The sequence below is a fragment of the Ictalurus furcatus genome, chromosome 6 (assembly GCF_023375685.1).
Source record: "Ictalurus furcatus strain D&B chromosome 6, Billie_1.0, whole genome shotgun sequence".
Lineage (NCBI taxonomy): Eukaryota > Metazoa > Chordata > Actinopteri > Siluriformes > Ictaluridae > Ictalurus > Ictalurus furcatus.
Genome location: NC_071260.1, coordinates 10,816,479 through 10,838,775, shown reverse-complemented (window position 1 = coordinate 10,838,775; position 22,297 = coordinate 10,816,479). Strand labels below are relative to the sequence as shown.

Genomic DNA, 22,297 nt, shown 5'->3' with positions numbered 1-22,297 from the left:
TTTTTGTTTAGTTAACGTTAAAAACATAAAAGCATAACCTACTTATTGCTGTGGGTTTTACTTTAACCTATGAATTATAACCTTTAAGCTGCGTCATAAGTTAACATTCTAACATTAATGTTCCCTGCAAAATTACTGCATTAGCTACGATTTGCAAACTATGAACTTCAGCTTTAATACACCAAAAGACATGTAACAGTAATGAACACTTTTATGAACTGATGTCTGTTAGGACAAATAGAGCAGCTGCATTAAACAATGTATTATCCATCCATGACAAAGTATACAATGATCCTAACTAATGGCTTAACATGTTCTTGGTAGTGATTTGCAGAATTGGTAAGTGATTCTCAAGGTTCGCCAACATTTACACCCAGTGAACATATCATTCATGCAATTATCAACATTTAAAGAAGCATTAGGTAAGGTTTGTCAAAATTGGTCATGATTAAGCCTGTAACAGTAAAGTAGGTGTGTTCATGTATGGAACGGATATTCCATTTTTATACCTACTTGAATTTTAAGCAAGTTTCTAATTATCTCTTTCAATTATGTAGAGCGAATGTGATCAGTTCACATATTATTAACATGTAGGTTATGAAATCTCGCAAGGATGTTTAATAATAATGTATATATATTATCATGGGGCAGTGGTGGGTCAGTGGTTAAAGGCTCTGGATTACTGATCAGAAGGTCAGGGCTTCAAGCCCCAGCACTGACAAGCTACCACTGTTGGGCCTTTGGGCAAGGCCCTTAAACCTCAATTGCTCAGTTGTATAAATGAGATAAACGTAAGGCGCTCTGGATAAGGACGTCTTCCAAAAGCTGTAAATGTAATATATATAATGAATTATATTTACCTGAAATGGGAAATGTTGCTGTCTCGTAACACCGGCGACCCGGGTTTTATCCTCGGCTCGGGTGAAAGCGCAGTGTTTGATTTTATTCAGGGCTTTCAAAACAAAATCAAATCATGTTGAATGTACAAAAACAAATTAATGTAACTGAGTTAAATCACTTGGAACTGGTGTACGCATCGGAATTAAGCAAATTCAATGAGTTTTGTCTTTTTCAGTGTAGAGTTATCATTATCATGCTAACTAGAGAGAGTATCAGCAAGGGCGTCCTTGACATCACTTTCAAGCTGCTTGAAAGCCGAGTTATAATACCATAAACAGGCTAAATTTGGCTCATAGTGATTTATGGGCACGGTTAAAAGTGCCTCAGTTTCATCCCCTTCACCAGTAACAAATCCATCCATCTTATAAAACCACTGCCAGCATTTATTCTGGGGGTTTTTCAAAGCAAAGAATAGATTTTTGGTCACAGGAAAATTACCTGGCTGTGCTGGGCACTTGCCGATTTTAGACATATTTATTTTTCTTTCTGAACAGACTGAGATGAAGGTGGAGTGAAAGGGTTTTGGGGATTTTCTATAGAAGGACTGACAAGAGGCCCATCCAATCACAAACAAGCACTCCAGATTGCAATGCAGTTTTCCGATTTTCCCCCCAATTTTCTCAGCCACGTAATACACTTATGCTTATGCCAATTATTATTATTATTATTTTTTTAAATCGTGTTTATATTTTCTAGGTTATTTATAAAAGTAAGGAAAAAAATCGACTATTGCACCTTTAAAACATTCAAACAAACTCACAGGATGTGTATGAGTTCTACCATAGTTACTGAATAATTTGTAGTAGTTACCGAATATTAAAAATAAAAACAAGTTTATCAAACATGGTCAATGTTTATGAGCGCGAAAAAGACATGGCAACGGATACGCGTTTGTTTGCAACCTATTCAAAAACGGACATGAAAAATCAGACGCCTAAATTTTAAGCACCAATTTAAAAACGCATAAAGGTGGCAAGTTTGTAGTCTTTTTTCCCCATTGTTGTTGATTTCCTAGCGGGTTAAGTTATTATTCATTATTGCAGCAAAGTTATTTCTAGATAGCTGAATGAAATAATCATAGAATAGTGTAGTGTGTCCTCACATTTTTTAAAATCCTTTCTGTTTTACAGTTACTTATGACTTAGTATGTAAAGTTATGTAATGCTAACTGTTTGTCAGTTGGTTTTCCATAGTTTGGCTCAGGATGTAGCATCACTGTCGTTAGCATACGTTTGCTTAGGAACTTGTATTGTAGCTAGCCACTTTATGAAAAGTTATGGCTCTAGCTTGGGTATATTTAAATCATGAGTAGCTTGTAGCATGACATGTTACAACTACAAAGACGAACTATAAGCCAGGACTTTAATAGTTTAAAGTACTGACCACTTTGTTTATTTTGTTTGTTTTATAATGTATTAATGCCAAAGTTCCTTATTTATTTGCATTAAGCAAACGCTTCCTTTAAATAACTTCCTGATGTTGCAATGATGCAAGCCGTCGTTTCCGGAAGCTGACTTGACATCGTAAACACATGACGCTGAGAAGTGAGTCAAGACCTACTAATCTACATTTCCCCCCTTGTCTAAAAAGCACACAAAGAAACCGTAGCACACTGCCGACACAACCTAAAACATTCTATTTCCCTGAACATGTACTATAATTATATATATATATATATATATATATATATATATATATATATATATATATATATATATATATATACACATACACACACACACACACACATATACAGTCAACTCCAGTATTACTGACCCCCTTTATGAAAATGAGCAGGAACCATAAAGAAGAACACTTTTAATGAGCGATCTTTTGAGCTTAAACATATGGGGATGCTGTATATTTATATTATCTGCGACTCCACAGTTCATATTGAGCCACTGAGCCACTTCCTGTAATGTCTATCAGGGTAGGAGTCACTTGTAAAGCAGCTTGGACGTTCCTCCCTGTAGCACATTTCAAGATGTCGGTATGTGTACGTCCTTCTTCAGTTAATTAGATTTCTAATTTAGGTTATGCTTGGAGTCGAGTCGACCAGCCATTAGCAGACAGGTTTTTGGCAAAAAAAACTCCAGTATGTTACCCACTAAATCAACCAGTGTCGACGATCCACCTCCATATTTTACAGTGACTCTCAAGTGCTTTTCTTTATATGCATCTTGATTTCTCACAAAAAAATGCTGTTCATTCGGGGGTAGGGGTCTAATAAGGCGAATGGCGAAAGGCTTTTCACCGTGTGCCAGTTTCATTTACAGTACACACTAACATAGTGTCATAAATAGCACACACTTTCAGTAAAGGAAATGTACTCACAGTGAGAAACTCAGTGACACAGCGAGGACACAGATGACTGACTTGTTAGGAGCAATGTTATAGGCTGTACTTTTAAGCAAAGCATTTGTTGGTACTGCGCTATAGTTTTACAATGATTTGAGATGATACTACCCTAAACAAATCCAGACACTGGCTTGACAGACCTGATTTTATACTAGCTGTAGCTAAGCTCATATTACATAAAGCTCATTTGTATGTCAAGCTCATATGACCAGATATTAACCTGATTATTTAGCTATTTCCAAGCTAACTACAGTGACTTTTTGTTTTTGTTGCAATGTACAGTAGTATTTGTGTTTTACAGTCTAAGTCTTTTTAGGTTACACTCCAGTAAAGGATTAAGAGTGTGTCCACGCTTGAGAATTGAGGCTTTAGAGTTGAGTTTAATATTGGAAGCGTGTATGGGAAAGGTTAAGGAGCACTTTTTGATGTATTTACCTTACCATACTTAGCCCCACCTAGCAGTGCATCTTACAAAAAAAAAAAACAAACAACATAAATGTCTAACCTTATTCATGCTTGTGCACTCTTCCAGCACTAGTGCCATGCAGAACTTGTCAAAGCCACCTCCTCATCTGGTGCTGCCTCAAGGAGCCGTAGCCATGAGGATCAAAAGCTCTGCAGGCAGCGGCGAGCGCCTGAGTCAAACCAAATCCATGGTTATACCGGATCATGACCCTGCACAGAAACCAGTGAGACATCCGTCGTTTTCTACACACACAAACACACAATACTACACCACATCATTATCCTGACTCATTATCCCTTCCCTCTAACTGTAACTTCGCATAAACACTCACTAATTACGTTTATATTAATGTCTTTGTTCTTCATTCATTGGGACTTACATGGCAAGACACATCACATAAACAAATATTTAAAAAAAAAATAACTGTATAATTGTTGATCTTTCTGTAAGGGGACTTTTATTTATCATTTTTGGAAGGAGTCTCCAGTGTCAGCTCTTTGTGACTAAGTCTTCCGGAGGAAGAGAGCGATGTTTACAGCTGTTATAAGTTATAACGCAGAACTACTTTAATATAATTTTATTTAGCTTTAAAGAACAACAAAAATTGCTGCAGGAGGAATTATTTCAGATGCGGGGGGAAGTGGGATAAAAATAAAAAATTAAAAAAAAAACAACTCTACACTTTATACTGAGGAACTTAAAGCAAGACACTACAATTAGAAATAACAATTTCGGTCATGTCGGCTATTTAAAAAAAAAAAAAATGCATACATTTTATCTACACCATTTCTTCTCAAACTCTAGTGTTAAAATATTAACCATGAGCAGTAAAGCAGTAAACAATGCTTTTATATCACATTATCTGAAAAATCGTACATTTCAAGACGACTAAAGCTCTGCCCAATTGGGCATGTCATATCATATCATATATCTCTGAAAAGCTTTACAGAGAAATAAATCTTTTAATTCTAAACCTCATGCAAATCGGTGCATACGTAATTACACAGAGAATCATTCGCATAAATAAATATACGTTTTTGTAAAATTACTTGTAGTTTTTGTTCCCCCCCCCCACCCCCCACACTAATAGAGTACATTCAGCCTTATCTACTGTTCTTTTCTCCTTTTTTTTTTCCTTTGAAAGCCCCAACATTTTAGTATAATGTTGTCCAAGTTCCTTGTGTGGTAACTGTACACCAGCACACCTCATGGTACCTGATTACTACACATTTTAAAACAGGAGGCTAAGTTGATAATCAACACAACAGTAGCTGTGCACGTCTACTTTTCAAACAATCTTGGATAATAATAATGTTCTGTGCCAGCATATCAATTAGATAATTCATGTTTCCCCGTCACTGTTCCACTTACAAAACTGCACTAGAAATTCAGGTATATGTGCTGGACTGATTAAACAAGACTTATCAATGCGATAAAGACACAGAATAGAAGAGAATAGACAGTAGAGGGCAGACGAGCACTGTGTTACAAAGCCTGTATCGTCTGATGCTTTCACAAGACGTTAATATCACTTACTGTCTCCAAAGTTACGGCTCTCCTAGTGTGAAAACGTAAACCACGACACGTAACGATACAGACTTGACCTTAAAACATCATTCTTACAAATTACATTATTGGTATTATATTATATTAGACATTTTTGATTTGTAGGTTAAAACTATTTAATGAGCACTGGTGGAATTGGTTAGCTTTTGGGAACTGACAGTAATCGACGGCAAACCGTATTTCCCTTATTTTCAAACAAAGACTGTGTGTGATGGATTTCTTTGATTCGGTGGTGTCTTTATGACGGTATAAAACCAGTATGTCATGGAAATTCCTTCATTTTTCCTGCAGCTTAACCGACATCGCAGGAATCAGTCCCAGCACAACACCAGTCAAGGCGCACAGCAGGTCTGTGTACTTATTTCATCACAAATACGAACCATCTGCACTGACTTTGCACATGAGCACTTTTATCTACAATGCTACTAGGCATCTGTTGCTAAGCACTGAACGCAACTGAACTACAGCAGCATCCAAAGAATTCAAAATTGTCATTTAAAAAAAAAAAAAAAGTCAAATATATACAGTGAACAGGTATTATTGTCATTTTTTTTTTTTTTTTTTTGGTGCTATCTACTGATTTGTTGTTAACTGTATCACAGCTCCAGCCTGGTTTGCATGGGGTTTATCTGAACAAAACCAAGATCTCTGAAGGAGGAAAGAAACTCAAGTATGTCAACCTACCATTTTGTCCATGAACATATTTCATATTCATGTTTATTCGCTTTGAGGTGATGTACACGTTGTAATTATATACACTCTTGGTGCCGACTTTCTGCAAGTCAGTATTTACAAGGGGAAATTATTTTGAGCAGACCGTTCAGGTTATTAAAATGATCTGCATTTAGGTCACACTTCTGTGCTTGCTAGTTTTTTGTTTTTTTTTCTTGGAGTGGAAACATCCTTTAAAGAGACCTTTTAAATACAAGAACTTACAGTACCCTTTAAGTCCAAACGCAATCAGGGACAGAACATGCAGACTGAAGATAATATATAATAGAACATGAATGATACCAGAGCGCTGTGGAATTATCGATTCTGATTATTTTTCAGTAAAGTAGTGCCAGTCAGTTCTTGACCGCATTACAGTTCCATATCACTGTGCCAAGTGAACTGAAATAACGGAAAAGTTAGCTTACTGTCCACGCATTTAACAACAAACAAAATGACAGAACATTTCAATTTTCCAGAAATAAATCAGTAATAACCGATGACCGTTGAATTATTAGAAAAATTATGCGCATCTGAGGTGGTGATACAGCCACAAGGACGAAGCGGAGGCTTGAGCTATTGATATGCAATTATTGGAGAGAGAGAGAAAGAAAGAGAGAGAGACAGAGAGAGAGAGAGAGAGAGAGAGAGAGAGAGAGAGATCAAGAAAAAAGAACAAATATCAATATTTATTTATGTATTCATTGTATTTTCTGAAGTATTGAAAAACGAAAAACCGTGTGATCAATGTAGGCTTATCAATAGTATTTATCTGTTTTGTTTTTATATTATTAGCATTAAACGAAAAAAAAAAACAACAACCTGTAAACACACTCTCTCTCTCTCCATTAACTCCATATCAATGGCTCAAGCCTCCGTTATTAGCTCTAAAATGATGTTTTGGAATTAGCAACAGAGGCCTGAGATGGGATGCGTAATAAATTTGTTCCACACACAAGTGTTTTAAGGAAAAAAAACATGACAAATGTCCTGAAATAAAACATCTGAAGAAGGTCTTGAGGTGTGGTAGCTCTGGTATAAGTGGAATAATAGACTCTGGGTCCATTGAATGATTAGAAAATGATGCACACGTGAAGTGCAATGTAGCATTACCACCTCAGGGTGCGCATTATTTTCTAATGATTCGACAACCCGTCGTCAATTATTCCTTACATAATACGAAGATGGCAAGAACTGAAATAAACATATAATGTAGTATAGCAATATTGCCAATATCATTCTATATGAATAGTCCTAGTTGTAAATATCACTGCAAATTTGGTTTAACATTATAGCTTCCATTATTCTAAACTATAAGCGTCGCGTTTATGTAATTAAAGGGACAATACTATAAGCGTCGTATTTATGTAATTAAAGGGACAATACTATAAGCGTCATATTTATGTAATTAAAGGGACAATACTATAAGCGTCGTATTTATGTAATTAAAGGGACAATACTATAAGAGCCGTATTTATGTAATTAAAGGGACAATACTATAAGCGTCGTATTTATGTTATTAAAGGGACAATACTATAAGAGTCGTATTTATGTAATTAAAGGGACAATACTATAAGAGTCGTATTTATGTAATTAAAGGGACAATACCATAAGCGTCGTATTTATGTAATTAAAGGGACAATACTATAAGCGTCGTATTTATGTTATTAAAGGGACAATACTATAAGAGTCGTATTTATGTAATTAAAGGGACAATACTATAAGCGTCGTATTTATGTTATTAAAGGGACAATACTATAAGAGTCGTATTTATGTAATTAAAGGGACAATACTATAAGCGTCGTATTTATTTATTAAATAGTGTCCTCAAATGTCATTACATAGTTGTTTTGAGTGTATGTACAGGCAAAAAAACATACAGTACATTTCAACGTGTCATACTGTGACTACATCAAACAGTTAGATAGTGGATTTAATACCACTCCTCACTTGATTCGATATCACGCATGAAAAATGTTCAAGTTCTGAAGCACACGTAACTAAGACATGCCTCATGTGTGCAATTTTATTAATAAATCCTAAATGCGTGCTAACTGCTAAGCAGACCGAATTATTCCTTTTATATATGCTGTGTAGTACTTTCTTTTGTTTAATAGTGAGCACTGATTATAAATAAATTCTTCTGCAGGAAAAACTGGACATTAGCCTGGGTTGTCCTTTCATCGAATGAGCTGCATTTTTACAAGGAGAGCAAGCAAGAAGCAGTGGCCAGTTTGGTAAGGTATCCGCATCATGCATCATGACGTACGCACGCATTTGATCATCACATGTCTACACACCTACACATAAAGCACCATTGTTGCCCTCAGTAGATACAGTAGAAACTGAACTTTTAACAACCTTGATGAAGAAAAGCTGAATAATTTAGTTTTTATGCACAGTGTTGGCGTGTGTGTTTTGTGTTTCAGTCCTCAGACTGGAGCTGTAAGTGTTGCCAGAAAGCTTGTCTTTTCATATAGATCTAAACGTTGCAGTGGATGTTGGATAAAATGGGTGATTTAAAACAGAACCCACTCTGTTCACCCACATGGAATCTTTCACCCACACTCACTGTTCTGTTCATATTACCTTTCTGGCTCTGGTACTGATAAATCACGTCTTTTTACCTTATTCTCTGTGAGCTGTTGGGAAAAACTAGTCTAAACCTTCTTCATCGCCATGTTATACTTCCATGTACTGATGCTGTAGGGTTATAGAAATAGAAAAACAAAAACAACAAAAAAGAGCAAGCACGTAAGTAAAGTTGTTAATAAAACAGAAAGGTTACAGGTGGTCAGTTACACATTCCTTAATCCCGACACAACCGTCTCAACTTACACGATCACAGCACAAGCACCAGTTCAGTACCAGGATTTTTCTTCTTTTATCACTAGCCTCTATTTGAGATTTGATCTGATGTGGCCCAAAAGTCGATATGAAGCATTTATTATAAGCTGTTCAGGTATTTCACAATTGTGGACTCTGTTATCTACAGAAACCAGGAAATAAACCAGAAGGAATTGACCTCTGCGGCGCCGTCGTAGACTGGACAACAGAGAAGTCGAGTCGGAAGAACGTGCTTCAGGTTGGAAACTTTCTGCTTTAAAAAATTAAATAAAATAAGAAGTGCTACTTTTGAGGCCAATTACTACACATCACATCCGCATCCTGGTCCAGCTACCTTTTACTTTTACCTTCCATACAGATTATGAAAAGACGGCGACTATAAAATGATGGCTGTGGAAAGTCTATAATAACGCAGTCATCTAACTATGCTGCGAAGACACGCACGCCAAAAAGATATAGTATGAAAAATGTGAAAAAATGTGCCACTTCCAAGAATAAGTGTCACTGTAATATCTTTTCAACTCAACTCAAATAGGGCGTAGTATCAGCCAGGGGTATAACGCAATGCCATTAACTTTATCTGTAGTCTTTTTAGTGCTCAAAACATTCATATCTGTTATTATATTGAGATTTAAACCCTTTAAAGTGTTTTTTTTTTTTTGTTAACACTACCACTATGTCCTGGACACATTGAAAAAAGACTTCAATAACAGGCCTGCGGAAGATAAAAATTTAAAAAAAAAAACATTTTACGGATTCATTTTTTATTCTTAAATTATAACAACATATAGCAGTTTTACAGAACATCTCCTGACCCTTGTGGAAGCATTCTATCTAGGCTAACTATGTTTCAAAGCAACGACGTCCTTCCCGAATCAAAGAATGTGTTATTTAGGCTACAGTTGAAAACAGGAGCCATCTAATAATATTTAATCAGATTTAATTCAGTTTTGGGGATGGTTACATTCCAGAAAGGTCAGAAAATTTCACTGTACAAAGTACAAACCTTGCACTTGTTTCGTTTTGCAGGATCCCAGTCCCTGAAATATGGTTAAAATAATTAAAAAAAAAAGGAACCAGAACATTTACAGCCTACCTTTCGTATATTCATAGTGTTTTAAGTTATTCCTATTACACCACCTGTCTGCAATTTGCTAACGATGGGCTTCGTTTATCAATCCGCTTAGTGGTTAGCACGTTCGCCTCACACCTCCAGGGTCGGGGGTTCGATTCCCACCGTGGCCCTGTGTGTGCGGAGTTTGCATGTTCTCCTCGTGCAGCGAAGGTTTCCTCTGGGTACTCCAGTTTCCTCCCCCAGTCCAAAGAGATGCGTGGTAGGCTGATTGGCATGTCCAAAGTGTCCGTACTGTATGAATGGGTGTGCGAATGTGTATGTGATTGTGCCCTGCGATGGACTGGTACCCTGTCCAGGGTGTCCCCGCCTTGTGCCCGATGCTTCCTGGGATAGGCTCCAGGTTCCCCGTGACCCTGAAGGAACGATAAGCGGTATAGAAGATGGATGGATGGTTGATGGATTTTGTATGTTGATGAATGCTAATCACCTTTAAATAATGACAGTGAGTCTTTATTGGTCACATGTACATTACAGCACAGTGAAATTCTTTTTTCTTCGCATATCCCAGCATGTTAGGAAGCGCAGGGTCAGCCATGATACGGTACCCCTGGAGCAGAGAGGGTTAAGGGCCTTTCTCAAGGGCCCAACAGTGGCAGCTTGGAAGTGCAGGGGCTTGAACCCCCGACCTTCCGATCAGTAACCCAGAGCCTTAATCGTCAAGCCACCACTGCCCCAACAGTGGCAGATTGGCAGTGCTGGGGCCTGAACCTTAACCGTCAAGCCAAATAACCAAAACGATCAAGAAGGGCAAAGCCTAAAAAAACAGAAATGGAAGTTATTTTGACTCACTACTTTGCCAATAACAATATTTAATAATATATAATTTTAATAATATAACTGAGCGCTACATCTTCCATCAATTGAGCCACTTGTTTATGGCTTACAGCTATGCGCAGACAGACAGCGCCATTTCTTTTGTCTTCATTAAAAGATTCGTTTTATTTGTCTTAATTTAGGAGTTTGCGTTGGCTCACTTTCCTTCATTTTTATATTATTTAATTAATGGCAATCGTTTACACTGACTGGTTTTCACAAAATGTTCCTGACCTTAGTGAACTATCATGACGACGTGTTTTTGATGGAGACTCCAAAGCTTTTCTATAAGTCGCTCTGGATAAGGGCATCGGCTAAATGCTGTAATCGTAATAAAAAATAGCCACTTTAAACCTTACAGTATAATCCATGTATAAACGTGCCCTAATCCACGCAATTACACGATTTAAAGTCGATCAAGTCGATGTTTACATTAGTCTTCTTACGTGTAAATTTACAAACTCAGAAGCGCGAGTAAGATACGAACGTTCTTCTGAGTTGACAAGATTTTCATGAAGACCAAATTTCTTCTGTAAACGCATGTACTGTAACTATACGAACGATTTACAAATAAACCCGTTTGGCTCCAGCTTGATAAATAAGGCCGAATGTTTTTATTTATAAACCGCACATCATGCTTTTTACATGTTTATCGCTACATTTACTGCTGCGTAATGTCCAGGAAGCAAGTTCATTCTTGTTCTCACAGCAAACTACAATTAGTTTCCACACCAGCCTCTCTTTTTTTCTCTCTCAAAGTTAATAAATCAAGAAAAAGCACTTTTGTCATGTTACAGAGAAACCCCCAAAGTGCAAACGCATTAATAAAAGTCTTAACAACTTTCTCATGGCAGAAAACATCTCAGTTTTACCTCTGACTGTTACAAAGCACTGACACTGGAGACACTTTGTATTTACACAGGAAACTTCCGCATAATTACACACTGTGAGATTCTCGTGGGTTGTCAGGAAAACTAGGAATCGACTTAAACAGCTCTTTGTTTTCCATGCATTTGTCAGCACTTTCAAACTCTCGCTCTCACACAGAGCCACCACACACACGAACACTGACACGGTTCAGCTCGGCTTTCGCACACTGGCTTCCGTGCCACTTCCTGCTTTTATCTACTCGACGCCGCTCAATGAAACACAGAACGCTTATCGGTAAACCAACCACAGGTGCATACTCTTCCGTACCACTCATTCAACAGACTCTGCCCCTTTTCGCAGTTCGCAAACTGGCATTCGACCACACCCCCGCTGTCACACACACACATATATATATATAGAGAGAGAGAGAGAGAGAGAGAGAGAAATTATGACGTATTAATACAGTAAGACTACTGTAAGAGATCTGCTGTGAAGGAAAATTAAATCAACACCTTCTGACCAATCAGGATCGAGAATTCAACAGCGCTGTGGTATCATTTAAGACGAATAACAGGTGGTATTTTCCTAATTACACCTGGTGAACCACTTAATCAACGGGCAAACAGCTCTGAGCACAAACATTAGACTTCTGCGTACACGACGAGCCAACTTCATTATCTACTCTAAGCTTGCTCCCTAGATTATACCCAGGGTGTTAAGTGTGCACTGACACTGCTTTCACGCACCATTTAAAGAGAGCTAATCTTTGAATGTTTGCTTGAGAAAAAGTCGAATGTTTATCAATACATGGACAGATGCACTAGAGCACATGATGAAGCGAAAGGAAAACGAAACACGGATTCACGATCTCATCTCATCTTATCATAGCCAAGCGCTTCGCCACTGGCCAAAAATCCTTTTCTCCATGGGAGATTAAAAAGGCATTAAACTGTAAGCTTAAGTAATCCTAAACTTGATATATAGAAACAACCGCTTGTAACGATATTAGCAAGCCATTTTGTGGCCTGATAACGCCGTCAATCAACTTGTATGGATTAGAAAGGAGTGTGGAAACTTCTGCTCAGCTTAGAGGACAATTAAGATCCCTGCCAGATGAAATACAGTTCAGATTTAGGATAAGTTCTTTTTTCACGATCACTTTTGAAGCATTCAGGGCTGAGTTTTAGTTCCTTTCACTGATTTAGATATTTTCGTTTCATGGGTTGGACTAAACATTTTCATTCCCCTACTTTTTCAGGGATTATGCTAATAGCGTTCCTCGTTAAGCCTTAATATTAGGCTTGATGATTGTGTCACTTTGCGAATGGCACATCAAAAACACCCTGAAATTAGACCGTATCAGCGAACTTGCCATAAATTATACGTATGATATGAACCAGTCGAGATATTGAATCCGCACGGCATGCAAACCTACAACGTGCTTGAAACTGGTGAAATATGAACCCAAGTGTTAAAGTCAGCAGCCCCCTGTGTTCAGCTAGGAAGACTTTCACCACAATTGCTCTTAGCGATCCAACCCATACACACTTAATGGACAAATCCGAGTTCGTGGAGCAGGGAACCACATTCAGGTATCGCTTTCAAAGCCTTGTCAAAAACCAACCTGTTTTCCCACATGGACATCAGTAACACTAGAAGTTGAGGCAACAGCACACTTTTCCGACAGGAAGGCTTCTCCTACCACTGAAACAACAAGGCAGCTGGTATTAAGGTTAACGCCTGCCTTTACACGGTTCATTTGACTCATCACTTCAAAACACAACGTTCTATCTGGATGACAGTGCTGAAAAATTCTTCAATCACACCATAAATCAGTAGGAAAGGGTGACTCATATACAGTAAACATGGAGTGACTCAAAGTTGTTAGATACAAAGTTTAACTCTTGAGCACTTGTTTGCATTCAAAAAATTTTTTTTCATGAAATCCATCATAAAATCAACACCCACCTATCACTGAGAAATGTGCATCCTGAAAGCAATATCAGTTCACATGGAAACAACACGGTTTAGAAATTCGAGCCCGATGGAATTCAGGAAGAAAGAGATTGTTGATGTTTTTGTCTCTCAGCATCAGATACTAACTCATCCTCTGTTTAAAAAAAAAAGAAAGAAAGAAAGAAAGAAAATACCATTTAAGATCCGATTACATATAGTAGAACACAACAGGTTCTCCTGAACTGCACATATACATACATACACACACACACAAACTATACAGATACACACACACACACACACACACACACACATATATATATATATTATATATGCCTAAAATCTACCTCTATATTTATAACTTAATCTACTTATAGAAACACATCAGCTAACACATTTGAAAGAATTAAACAATGGGTAATGTCTTCTCACTATGATCTCACTATGATCATCATCCTCCTCATCCTCATCTGTCTCATCACCTGATGTAAAAGCCATCATCAAAAATCATGCGTGTAAGCAAGCTTCTGTTTTTTGGTAATGTGAAGGCACAGGAGCAGTATGGACAATTTAAGATTCAGAATCTACTTACACACTGAACTGATTAGACTTGTGTCTGTGTTGCTATGACAACAACTTGGTTGAAGCATTATCCTCCATTGCAGAAACATACTACAATGTTTTAGACATCTTCAGGTGAATTGATAGCATTTACTGCTGCATTTGTTAAACTGGGCCCTTACAGAACAACAAGAAAAGGTTAGAAAGTGTATAAAAAAAAAATATTTCCATGGGATTTGGTCAAAGATACTGATGTTGTCTTGATTACAGTTGTCAAATAAATCATTGGCTGAAAAACCTCGGTCTTCTATTTTGGTCAAAACCAATTTTCAGTCCATTTTGAGTGTCAAAACCGCCACACATGAAAATTCATTAACAATGGCCCTCATTTTTCAACCTTTTAGTAAAGTTGGATGTAAATGTTTGCAAAAGGTTGTAAACGTTGATAAATGGCAATCATTTGTAAATAACCCAGAATGTAAAAAGTCTGCAAAGTTTAACAAATCAAAGAGCAGGACAAACTGAGTTATTGACTCTCAAAAGAAGGAACCGATTCTGAACAGCTGAAACGAGTCGTTAGTGATTCCAGACTTTACTTCCTGTACTAACCTATGTAGGTTTGTAACAAAAACCCCGCCTCTGGTCTTCATCAGCTGCTCACGAACAGACGGAACTGAAACTCGTTATGGTAGTGGGCGTTTCTTTTTCGACACGCGCTGACAGCGGTAGACCAATCACAACAGACTGGGACGTCTGACCAATCAGAGCAGAGTATGCTATCTGAAAGGAGGAGTTTAGAGTGAATCATTTAGAACGGATCATTGAATGAGTCGTTTGTGACACAGAGGGAAGAAGAGTAATGCTGCAGTTTAAATTATGAGCACGTTTATGGAAGTATAATAGTGCCAATTGTCCTCAAGGCAAAATGGCATGTTGAATTATATAAATTGAATAAAAATATATCGCAATGACAATACTTGAATTTGTCTGCCCAGCAATTTGACACAAATTGAAAAAAAAAACAAAAAAACAAAACAGCAATATCAATGCTTGAATTAGTTTCCTCTGCAATTCATTTTTTTGGGTTTGTATATTTTGATTGAAAACAAAATTCCAGCATTCAAAATTCAATGCACACATATTCACCTTCCTAAAATACGGTTCCAAGATATTCAGGTGTTAAAAATCAAGTCTTCACATCCGGGTCTCACAGGAAGAGCAATGGATTGCTGATGTTACTCTGGGTCGGCCCCCTAGTGGTGGGATTGTGCAAACAAGCAAACAAGAAGATGAACCTAGCGGACTGGCATAAAGTTAGCTTGACGTTGGATGTTCGGTATTCGCAGATATGTCCAAATTAAGGGACCGTCTCTAAAGTTACATATTGGTATACATGTTTCTAACCTCAGTAGCATTTGAAGGGAATGACTTGGCCATCAAACCAACTGTAAAGTGTTCATCTAGGTGTCAGCAATCCATTGCTCTTCCTGTGAGACCCGGATGTGAAGACTTGCATTTTAAGACCCGAATTTTAAGACCTGAATTTTTGCAGCCTGAATTTGTGAGGTTGAAAAATAATGTGTTGAAATACTACCTGATGAATAATGAAGATGGTATTTTAACACCTGAATATTTTGGAACCGTATTTTAGGAACGTGAATATGTGTGCATTGAATTTTGAATGCTGGAATTTTGTTTTCAATCAAAATATACAAACCTAATGAATTGCTGAGGAAATTATTTCAAGCATGGATATTGCTGTTTTTTTTGTTTTTGTTTTTTTTCAATTTGTGTCAAATTGCTGGGCAGAAAAAATAAAGTATTGTTATTGCAATATGTTTTTATTCAATTTATGTAATTCAACATGCCATTTTGTCTTGAGGACATTTGGCACTATTATACTTCCATACACATTAAAGTGTTTTTGATCTTGGATGCATGTAAATCTATTGTATGAGACCTTTAAAACAAAATTAGGTGCGTTTCAAAACCATAATAGGTGCGCTTTAACTTATGGGTTTGTGTTGGCTCGTTGTCTTGTATCTTTTATATTCTTTAATTAATGCCAATAAAATAAAATGACTTGTTTTCTGGTATTCTCAATGGTATTCTTAGTCCCTGACCTAGCATTCACCTAGTGAACTAGCATGAGGATGTGTTTGAGATAGAGACTCCAAAGCTCTTCTATAAATCGCTCTGGATAAGGGCGTCTGCTAAATGCTGTAACTGTAATAAAAATAAAGCAATTTAACCTCTACAGTATATTCCATATATAAAAGTGCACAGTCATCCATGCTGATTATATGATTTCAATTCTATCAAGACGAGGATTAGATGACTTAGTGTTCTTACATGTAAATGTACACCCTCAGGAGCAGGTGTAGGACACGAATGTTTTTCCGAATTTACAGGATCTTCATGAACACCAAATTTCGTGTGTAAACTCTTGTACGCATAAATCGGTTAGTATCCAGCTTGAAAAAGGAGGCCCAATGTTTTCAACAAAGTGCGATTGATAGATTAGTTTTGAAAAGTCTACTCGCTGATATGAAATGAATAAAAACACAAGGATCGTGTAAAACGTAAAGGACGCATTTCATGCAAGAGCTCGACACTGCAAGTAGAAAGCATGCACTGTGAGAGTATAGGAGAGTAATTTCTCATTAGAAGGACTGAGGACATCCAAAAGGACTCCAGGGTTTTGACACGATACCTAAATTGGGTAATTGTATATGACAAGAGAAGAGGGATAAGACTTGATATCATCACTGATCACCAACACAGATAACTATCAGTGATATAAAACATGCTGTAATTCCTCATATGGCACCTTGGAGGCTGTTTAAAAATTTAAGGATTGACTTAAACCATATCACTCTCACACTTTCAGACAAGTACAGAGAGGGGGAGAGAGAGAGAGAGAGAGAGAGAGAGAGAGAGAGAGACTGGATGGAAGCCCAATATCCTTTGCCTGATGGGGTAGCTACAGTTCAATGTAGAGGGGATTATTTATTAATATGTGCTAATGCAGTGATGTGTTGTCTTGAGTAATTATGAAATGCTTTTCAGGTTGTCATTTATTATATAAATCATACTGATGACTGTCAAGACAATAAGATCACAAACGGAGCTTAGGAAAATAATATCAGGATGATTATCTAAAGAGAAAAACTAAATATTTTGTACTTCAGTCCATTATACATGTGGATAGCCATTAAAAAAAAAAAAAAAAAGCCACAGAAAATTCACTGACATATAAAATAATTGAAATGCTTTACCTAACGAGGCATAAATGATAATTATTTATCATTATAATTTATTTTGGTTATGTCAAGAATGTAGAAATGGGAAACGTGACACACAAAATGTTTAGAAATGTTTTTGGGAACCTTCAGACATTTAGGGGACCGAAACAGAAATACATATACTGAAAAAAAAATAACAATGTAGGTCATAAATATAAAAATACGAATAAAAAACTGCTTTTTGGAAATTAAATCATATTGTTACTTCCCTAGAGATTTCCTTCCTATAAATTTTGTATTATTATTATTTCTTGTGGTTGATGTGGTCTGAAAGTGTTTCTGAACCAAAAGGTCTGCACACATGTATTTCAGCCTCAATTGAGAGATTTCAATCCAAATCAAACATCATTGTTGCATTAAAACTCTCAAACTCTCAAAAACGGATGAAATGAAGGTCCCTGATATCGATACGGACCGCAGGCGACCAAAAACAAATCATACTGTATGTAGTGATTTTTTCCCCCAAAGAGTAAACCAACATTCAGCAACCAGGTGGGAAAAAGTAGGAAGTACACCCTTCCTACGTCCACAATCATTAAGACAGTAATTAGCAGCTACACTAGGTGTTACTAATGAAAAGCACAAGATTAGTTGATCAACAAAAACAGGGACTAACTCTATTAAAGCAGACATTTTGGCAGTTTGGTTTTCTGGAGCACTCACGTCTGTCTCTACATCATTCCAAGAAGAATGGACATCAGCCCTGACCTCAGAGAAGCAATTGTTGATGCTCATCAATCTGGGAAAGGTTATAAGGCCATCTCTATTTACAAATGGAGAGTCTTCAAGACAGACTTCCCAGAAGTGGGCGTCCCAGCAATTTAATCCAAGGTTCGACTGTTTAATGCTCAGAGATGTAAAGGAAAAACCAGGAGCTACATCATGTGACCTACAGGTCTGTGTAAGCACAATAAATGTTTATGTTCATAACAGCAGAATCAGAAAAAAGACTGAACAAGTATGGCTTTCAAATAATGGCCAGGAAAAAGACCCCTTTCTCCAAAAAAGAATATGGAGCATGACTAAGATTTGCAAAATTGCATCCGAACAAACCCAATAAAAGTTCTGGAACAATATCCTTTGGACTGATGAGACCAAGCTGGGGATGTTTAGTTACCATGCACAGTGCCATGTTTGGCAAAAACCAAACACAGTGCATCACCACAAACACCTCATACCAACTGTCAAGTATGGTGTTGCAGAGCTGATGATTTGGGCTTGTTTTGCAGCCACAGGACCTAGGAAACTTGCAGTCATTGAGACGACAATGAACTCCGGTATAAAATGAACATTTTATACCAGAATATTCTTGAGACAAATGTGAAGCCATCTGTCCAGCAGTTTAATCTGGGCTAAAATTGTGTCATGCAACAGGACAATAATCCCAATCTGAATGGCTAAAGAAGAAAAAAAATCAAGGTGTTGGAACGGTCAAGTCAAAGTCCAGACCTCAACCCCATTGAGATGCTGTGACAGGATCTTAAGAGAGTTGTGCATAAACGAATGCCCTCAAACATCAATGAACTGAAGCAATGATGTAAAGAAGAGTAGGACAAAATTTCTCCAAAAAGGTGTGACTTTTCAAGTTATTGTTGCTAAGGTGGTTTATATGTTACTGAATTATAAGATGTACTTATTCCTTCCCACCTGGTTTCTGAATGTTGGTTTAATTTTGTGGGAACAAATGACTACATATTGAAATCTGTTGTGTGTGTTTTTTTTATTGTTGTTGTTACATGAGATTATTTGTTTGTTTATAGAAATTGGTGACGATCACACAATTGTTATTTAGGCCCTGAGGAATAAAAACATAGAATTGAAGGAGGGTGTACTTTCTTTTTCTCATAATTGTATACTGCTGTAAAAGGGAGACTTCGGTTGAGATGGACTCACTGTTTGTCTTTTTTTTCTCAAAGTTTGTGAACCCTTTAGAATTTTCTATATTTCTGCATAAATATGACCTAAAATATCAGATTTTCACTAGTCCTAAAAATAGACAAAGAGAACCCAATTAAATAAAGGAGACTAAAATATTATACTTGGCTATTTATTTTATTGAGGAAAATGATCCAGTATTGCATATCTGTAAGTGGCAAAAGTATGTGAACCTTTGCTTTCAGTATCTGGTCTCACCCCCTTGTGCAGAAATAACTGCAACTAAGTGTTTCCGGTAACTGTTGCACATCCTGCACATCGTATTAGAGGAATTTCAGCCTGTTCCGCAGTACAGAACAGTTTCAACTCTGGGATGTTGGTGGGTTTCCTCACATGAACTGCTTGCTTCAAGTTCTTTCACAACAATGCTATTGGATTAAGGTCAGGACTTTGACTTGGCCGTTCCAAAACATTAACTTTATTCTTCTTTAACTATTCTTTGGTAGAACAGCTTGTGTGTTTAGGGTCGTTGTCTTGCTGCATGACCCACTTTCTCTTGAGATTCAGTTCATGGACAGATGTCCTGATATTTTCCTTTAGAATTTGCAGGTATAATTCAAAATTCATTGTTCCATCAATGATGGCTAGCTGTCCAGGCCCAGATGCAGCACAAAAGTCCCAAACAATGATACTACCACCACCATGTTTCACAGTACTTTCCTTCCTCCAAACATAATGCTTCTCATGTAAACCATCAAGTTGGATTTTGGTCTCATCAATCCACAAAATATTTTTCCAAAAAATATTTTTTTTCTGTCTATTCCACGTGCTCTTCAGAAAACTACAGATGAGCAGCAATGTTCTTTTTGGAGAGCAGTGACTTTCTCCTTAAAATCCTGCCATGCACTATTGTTGTTCAGTGTTCTCCTGATGGTGGACTCATGAACATTAACATTAGCCAATGTGAGAGAGGCCTTTAGTTGCTTAGGAGTTACCCTGGGTTCCTTCGTGACCTCGCCAGACTATTACACGTCTTGTTCTTGTAGTGATCTTTGTTGGCCTCCACTCCTGGGGACGGTAACAATGATCTTGAATTTCCACCATTTGTACACAATTTGTCTGACTGTGGATTGGTGGAGTCCAAACTCTTTACAGATGGTTTTGTAAACTTTTCCAGCCTGATGACCTTCAACAATTCTTTTTCTGAGGTCCTCAGAAATCTTCTTTGATCGTGAAATGATACACGTCCCCAAACATGTGTTGTGAAGATCAGACTCAGATAGATCCCTGTTCTTGAAATACAACAGGGTGCTCACTCACACCTGATTATCATCCCATTGATTGAAAACACCTGACTTTAATTTCACCTTCAAATGAACTGCTGATCCTAGATGTTCACATACTTTTGCCACTCACAGATATGTAACACTGGATCATTTTCCTCAATAAATAAATGACCAAGTATAATATTTCATCTCATATGGTTAACTGGGTTCTCTTTGCCTACTTTTAGGACTTGTGTGAAAATCTGATGGGTGTTTTAGGTCATTTTTATGCAGATATATAGAAAACTCTAAAGGGTTCAAAAACTTTCAAAAAGCATTGTATGTCTCCTGTGTCTCAAAATAGCTATCCAACATGGGGAGGGTGTTAAACAACACGAGCTTCCTCTGACATGTGAAGCTGTTGCATCTTTTCAAACTGTCAGTCATGCGAAATCATTGTGCAGCTTGAGCTTTGGAGACAAGGAAAATCCAAACAAAGCAAACAAACAAAAAACACTTCACCCCAATTTATCCTTTGTATTCTGGCTTATTAAAGTTGATGGCCTTCTAAATCAGACTCATTCAAAGTTCAGTGCAAAACTGGAGATAATTAATCCCACAATCTAAACTGCTTCAAAGTTGTGTCTATATGAAGCACTCAAATGAATGGTTAATTTAATAGAAAAACGCAAATGTGAAGTTACAAATGGTATTCTGCTCTTTGTACTGCTTTTCCTTATTAAACATTAATGAACAGTCCAAGTGTGAGCTTGGATATTAAAATGATCCCTCATTAAACATAGGCATAAAAAGGCATTGCATTCATGTTATGCCTCTTTTTATTGCCTCACAAAAACACAGAACTTTGCAAGAGTTTTGCAGCGATTCACACAAAGCCACTTTAAGAAACATATTTTCTTCTCTTACACTCGCCCTTAATCCTTTTATTTGTACTCCCCCCAACTCTTGTTTACATAAAGCACATGGTTGATTTTACGGATTGAAAATCAATACAGAAAGTGTGGTTTGAGGAGGTAAGAATGTCAATGATGTCTGTTTCAGTTCCAGGTTGTAAAACTACAAAATGTGTAAAAGTTCAAGGGCGTAAATACATACGCAAGGTACCTAAAACTGTTACATAGCTGGACCTTAAAGACATGCGATCAAACTGATCAGTTAATGGTCAAGCTTTTCATGAATTGTGTTAGGCATATCAGAGCAGGACTTGTAATATTGGTTTCAAAAACCAATGCTTTGAATTTAAAATGTAAACTAATCATTTTCCCCAAGTGCCAAAATACATGCCAAAAAAAAAAAAAAAAAAAAAAAACATACCAGTGACAATTAACGGTAAGCACTATGTCAAAGTTTTGATGTCCTAGCTAGCAAAATCTATCCATCCATCCATCCATCTTCTATACCGCTTATCCTCTTCAGGGTCACGGGGAACCTGGAGCCTGTCCCAGGGAGCATGGGGCACAAGGCGGGGTACACCCTGGACAGGGTGCCAATCCATCGCAGGGCACAAAGCTAGCAAAATCTGAACTTATAAATCAACTTCAAAATTGATGATATCCTCCTAAAAAGTTGATCCTAAAAAGACCTTGAATTTTTGCTGTACAACATTTAACAGTATTAAAATTCATTAGAATATACATGTTTCTGTGCA

At 37.2% G+C, this 22,297-nt stretch overlaps 1 protein-coding gene across 2 annotated transcripts in view; it reads left to right on the top strand.

Annotated features, from left to right (window-relative positions):
- The window catches only part of arhgap15 (Rho GTPase activating protein 15), a 48,520-nt gene that overhangs the window by 1,727 nt on the left and 24,496 nt on the right, over window positions 1-22,297 (top strand). Inside the window, exons 2-6 of one of the 2 annotated variants that reach the window (XM_053626497.1) lie at window positions 3,791-3,947; window positions 5,582-5,638; window positions 5,893-5,960; window positions 8,151-8,238; window positions 8,997-9,086. In XM_053626497.1, coding sequence (XP_053482472.1) covers window positions 3,791-3,947; window positions 5,582-5,638; window positions 5,893-5,960; window positions 8,151-8,238; window positions 8,997-9,086 — 460 coding nt within the window. Of the gene's footprint in view, window positions 1-3,744; window positions 3,948-5,581; window positions 5,639-5,892; window positions 5,961-8,150; window positions 8,239-8,996; window positions 9,087-22,297 lie in introns of those variants that run through there. The other variant, XM_053626496.1, reaches the window with a different exon arrangement.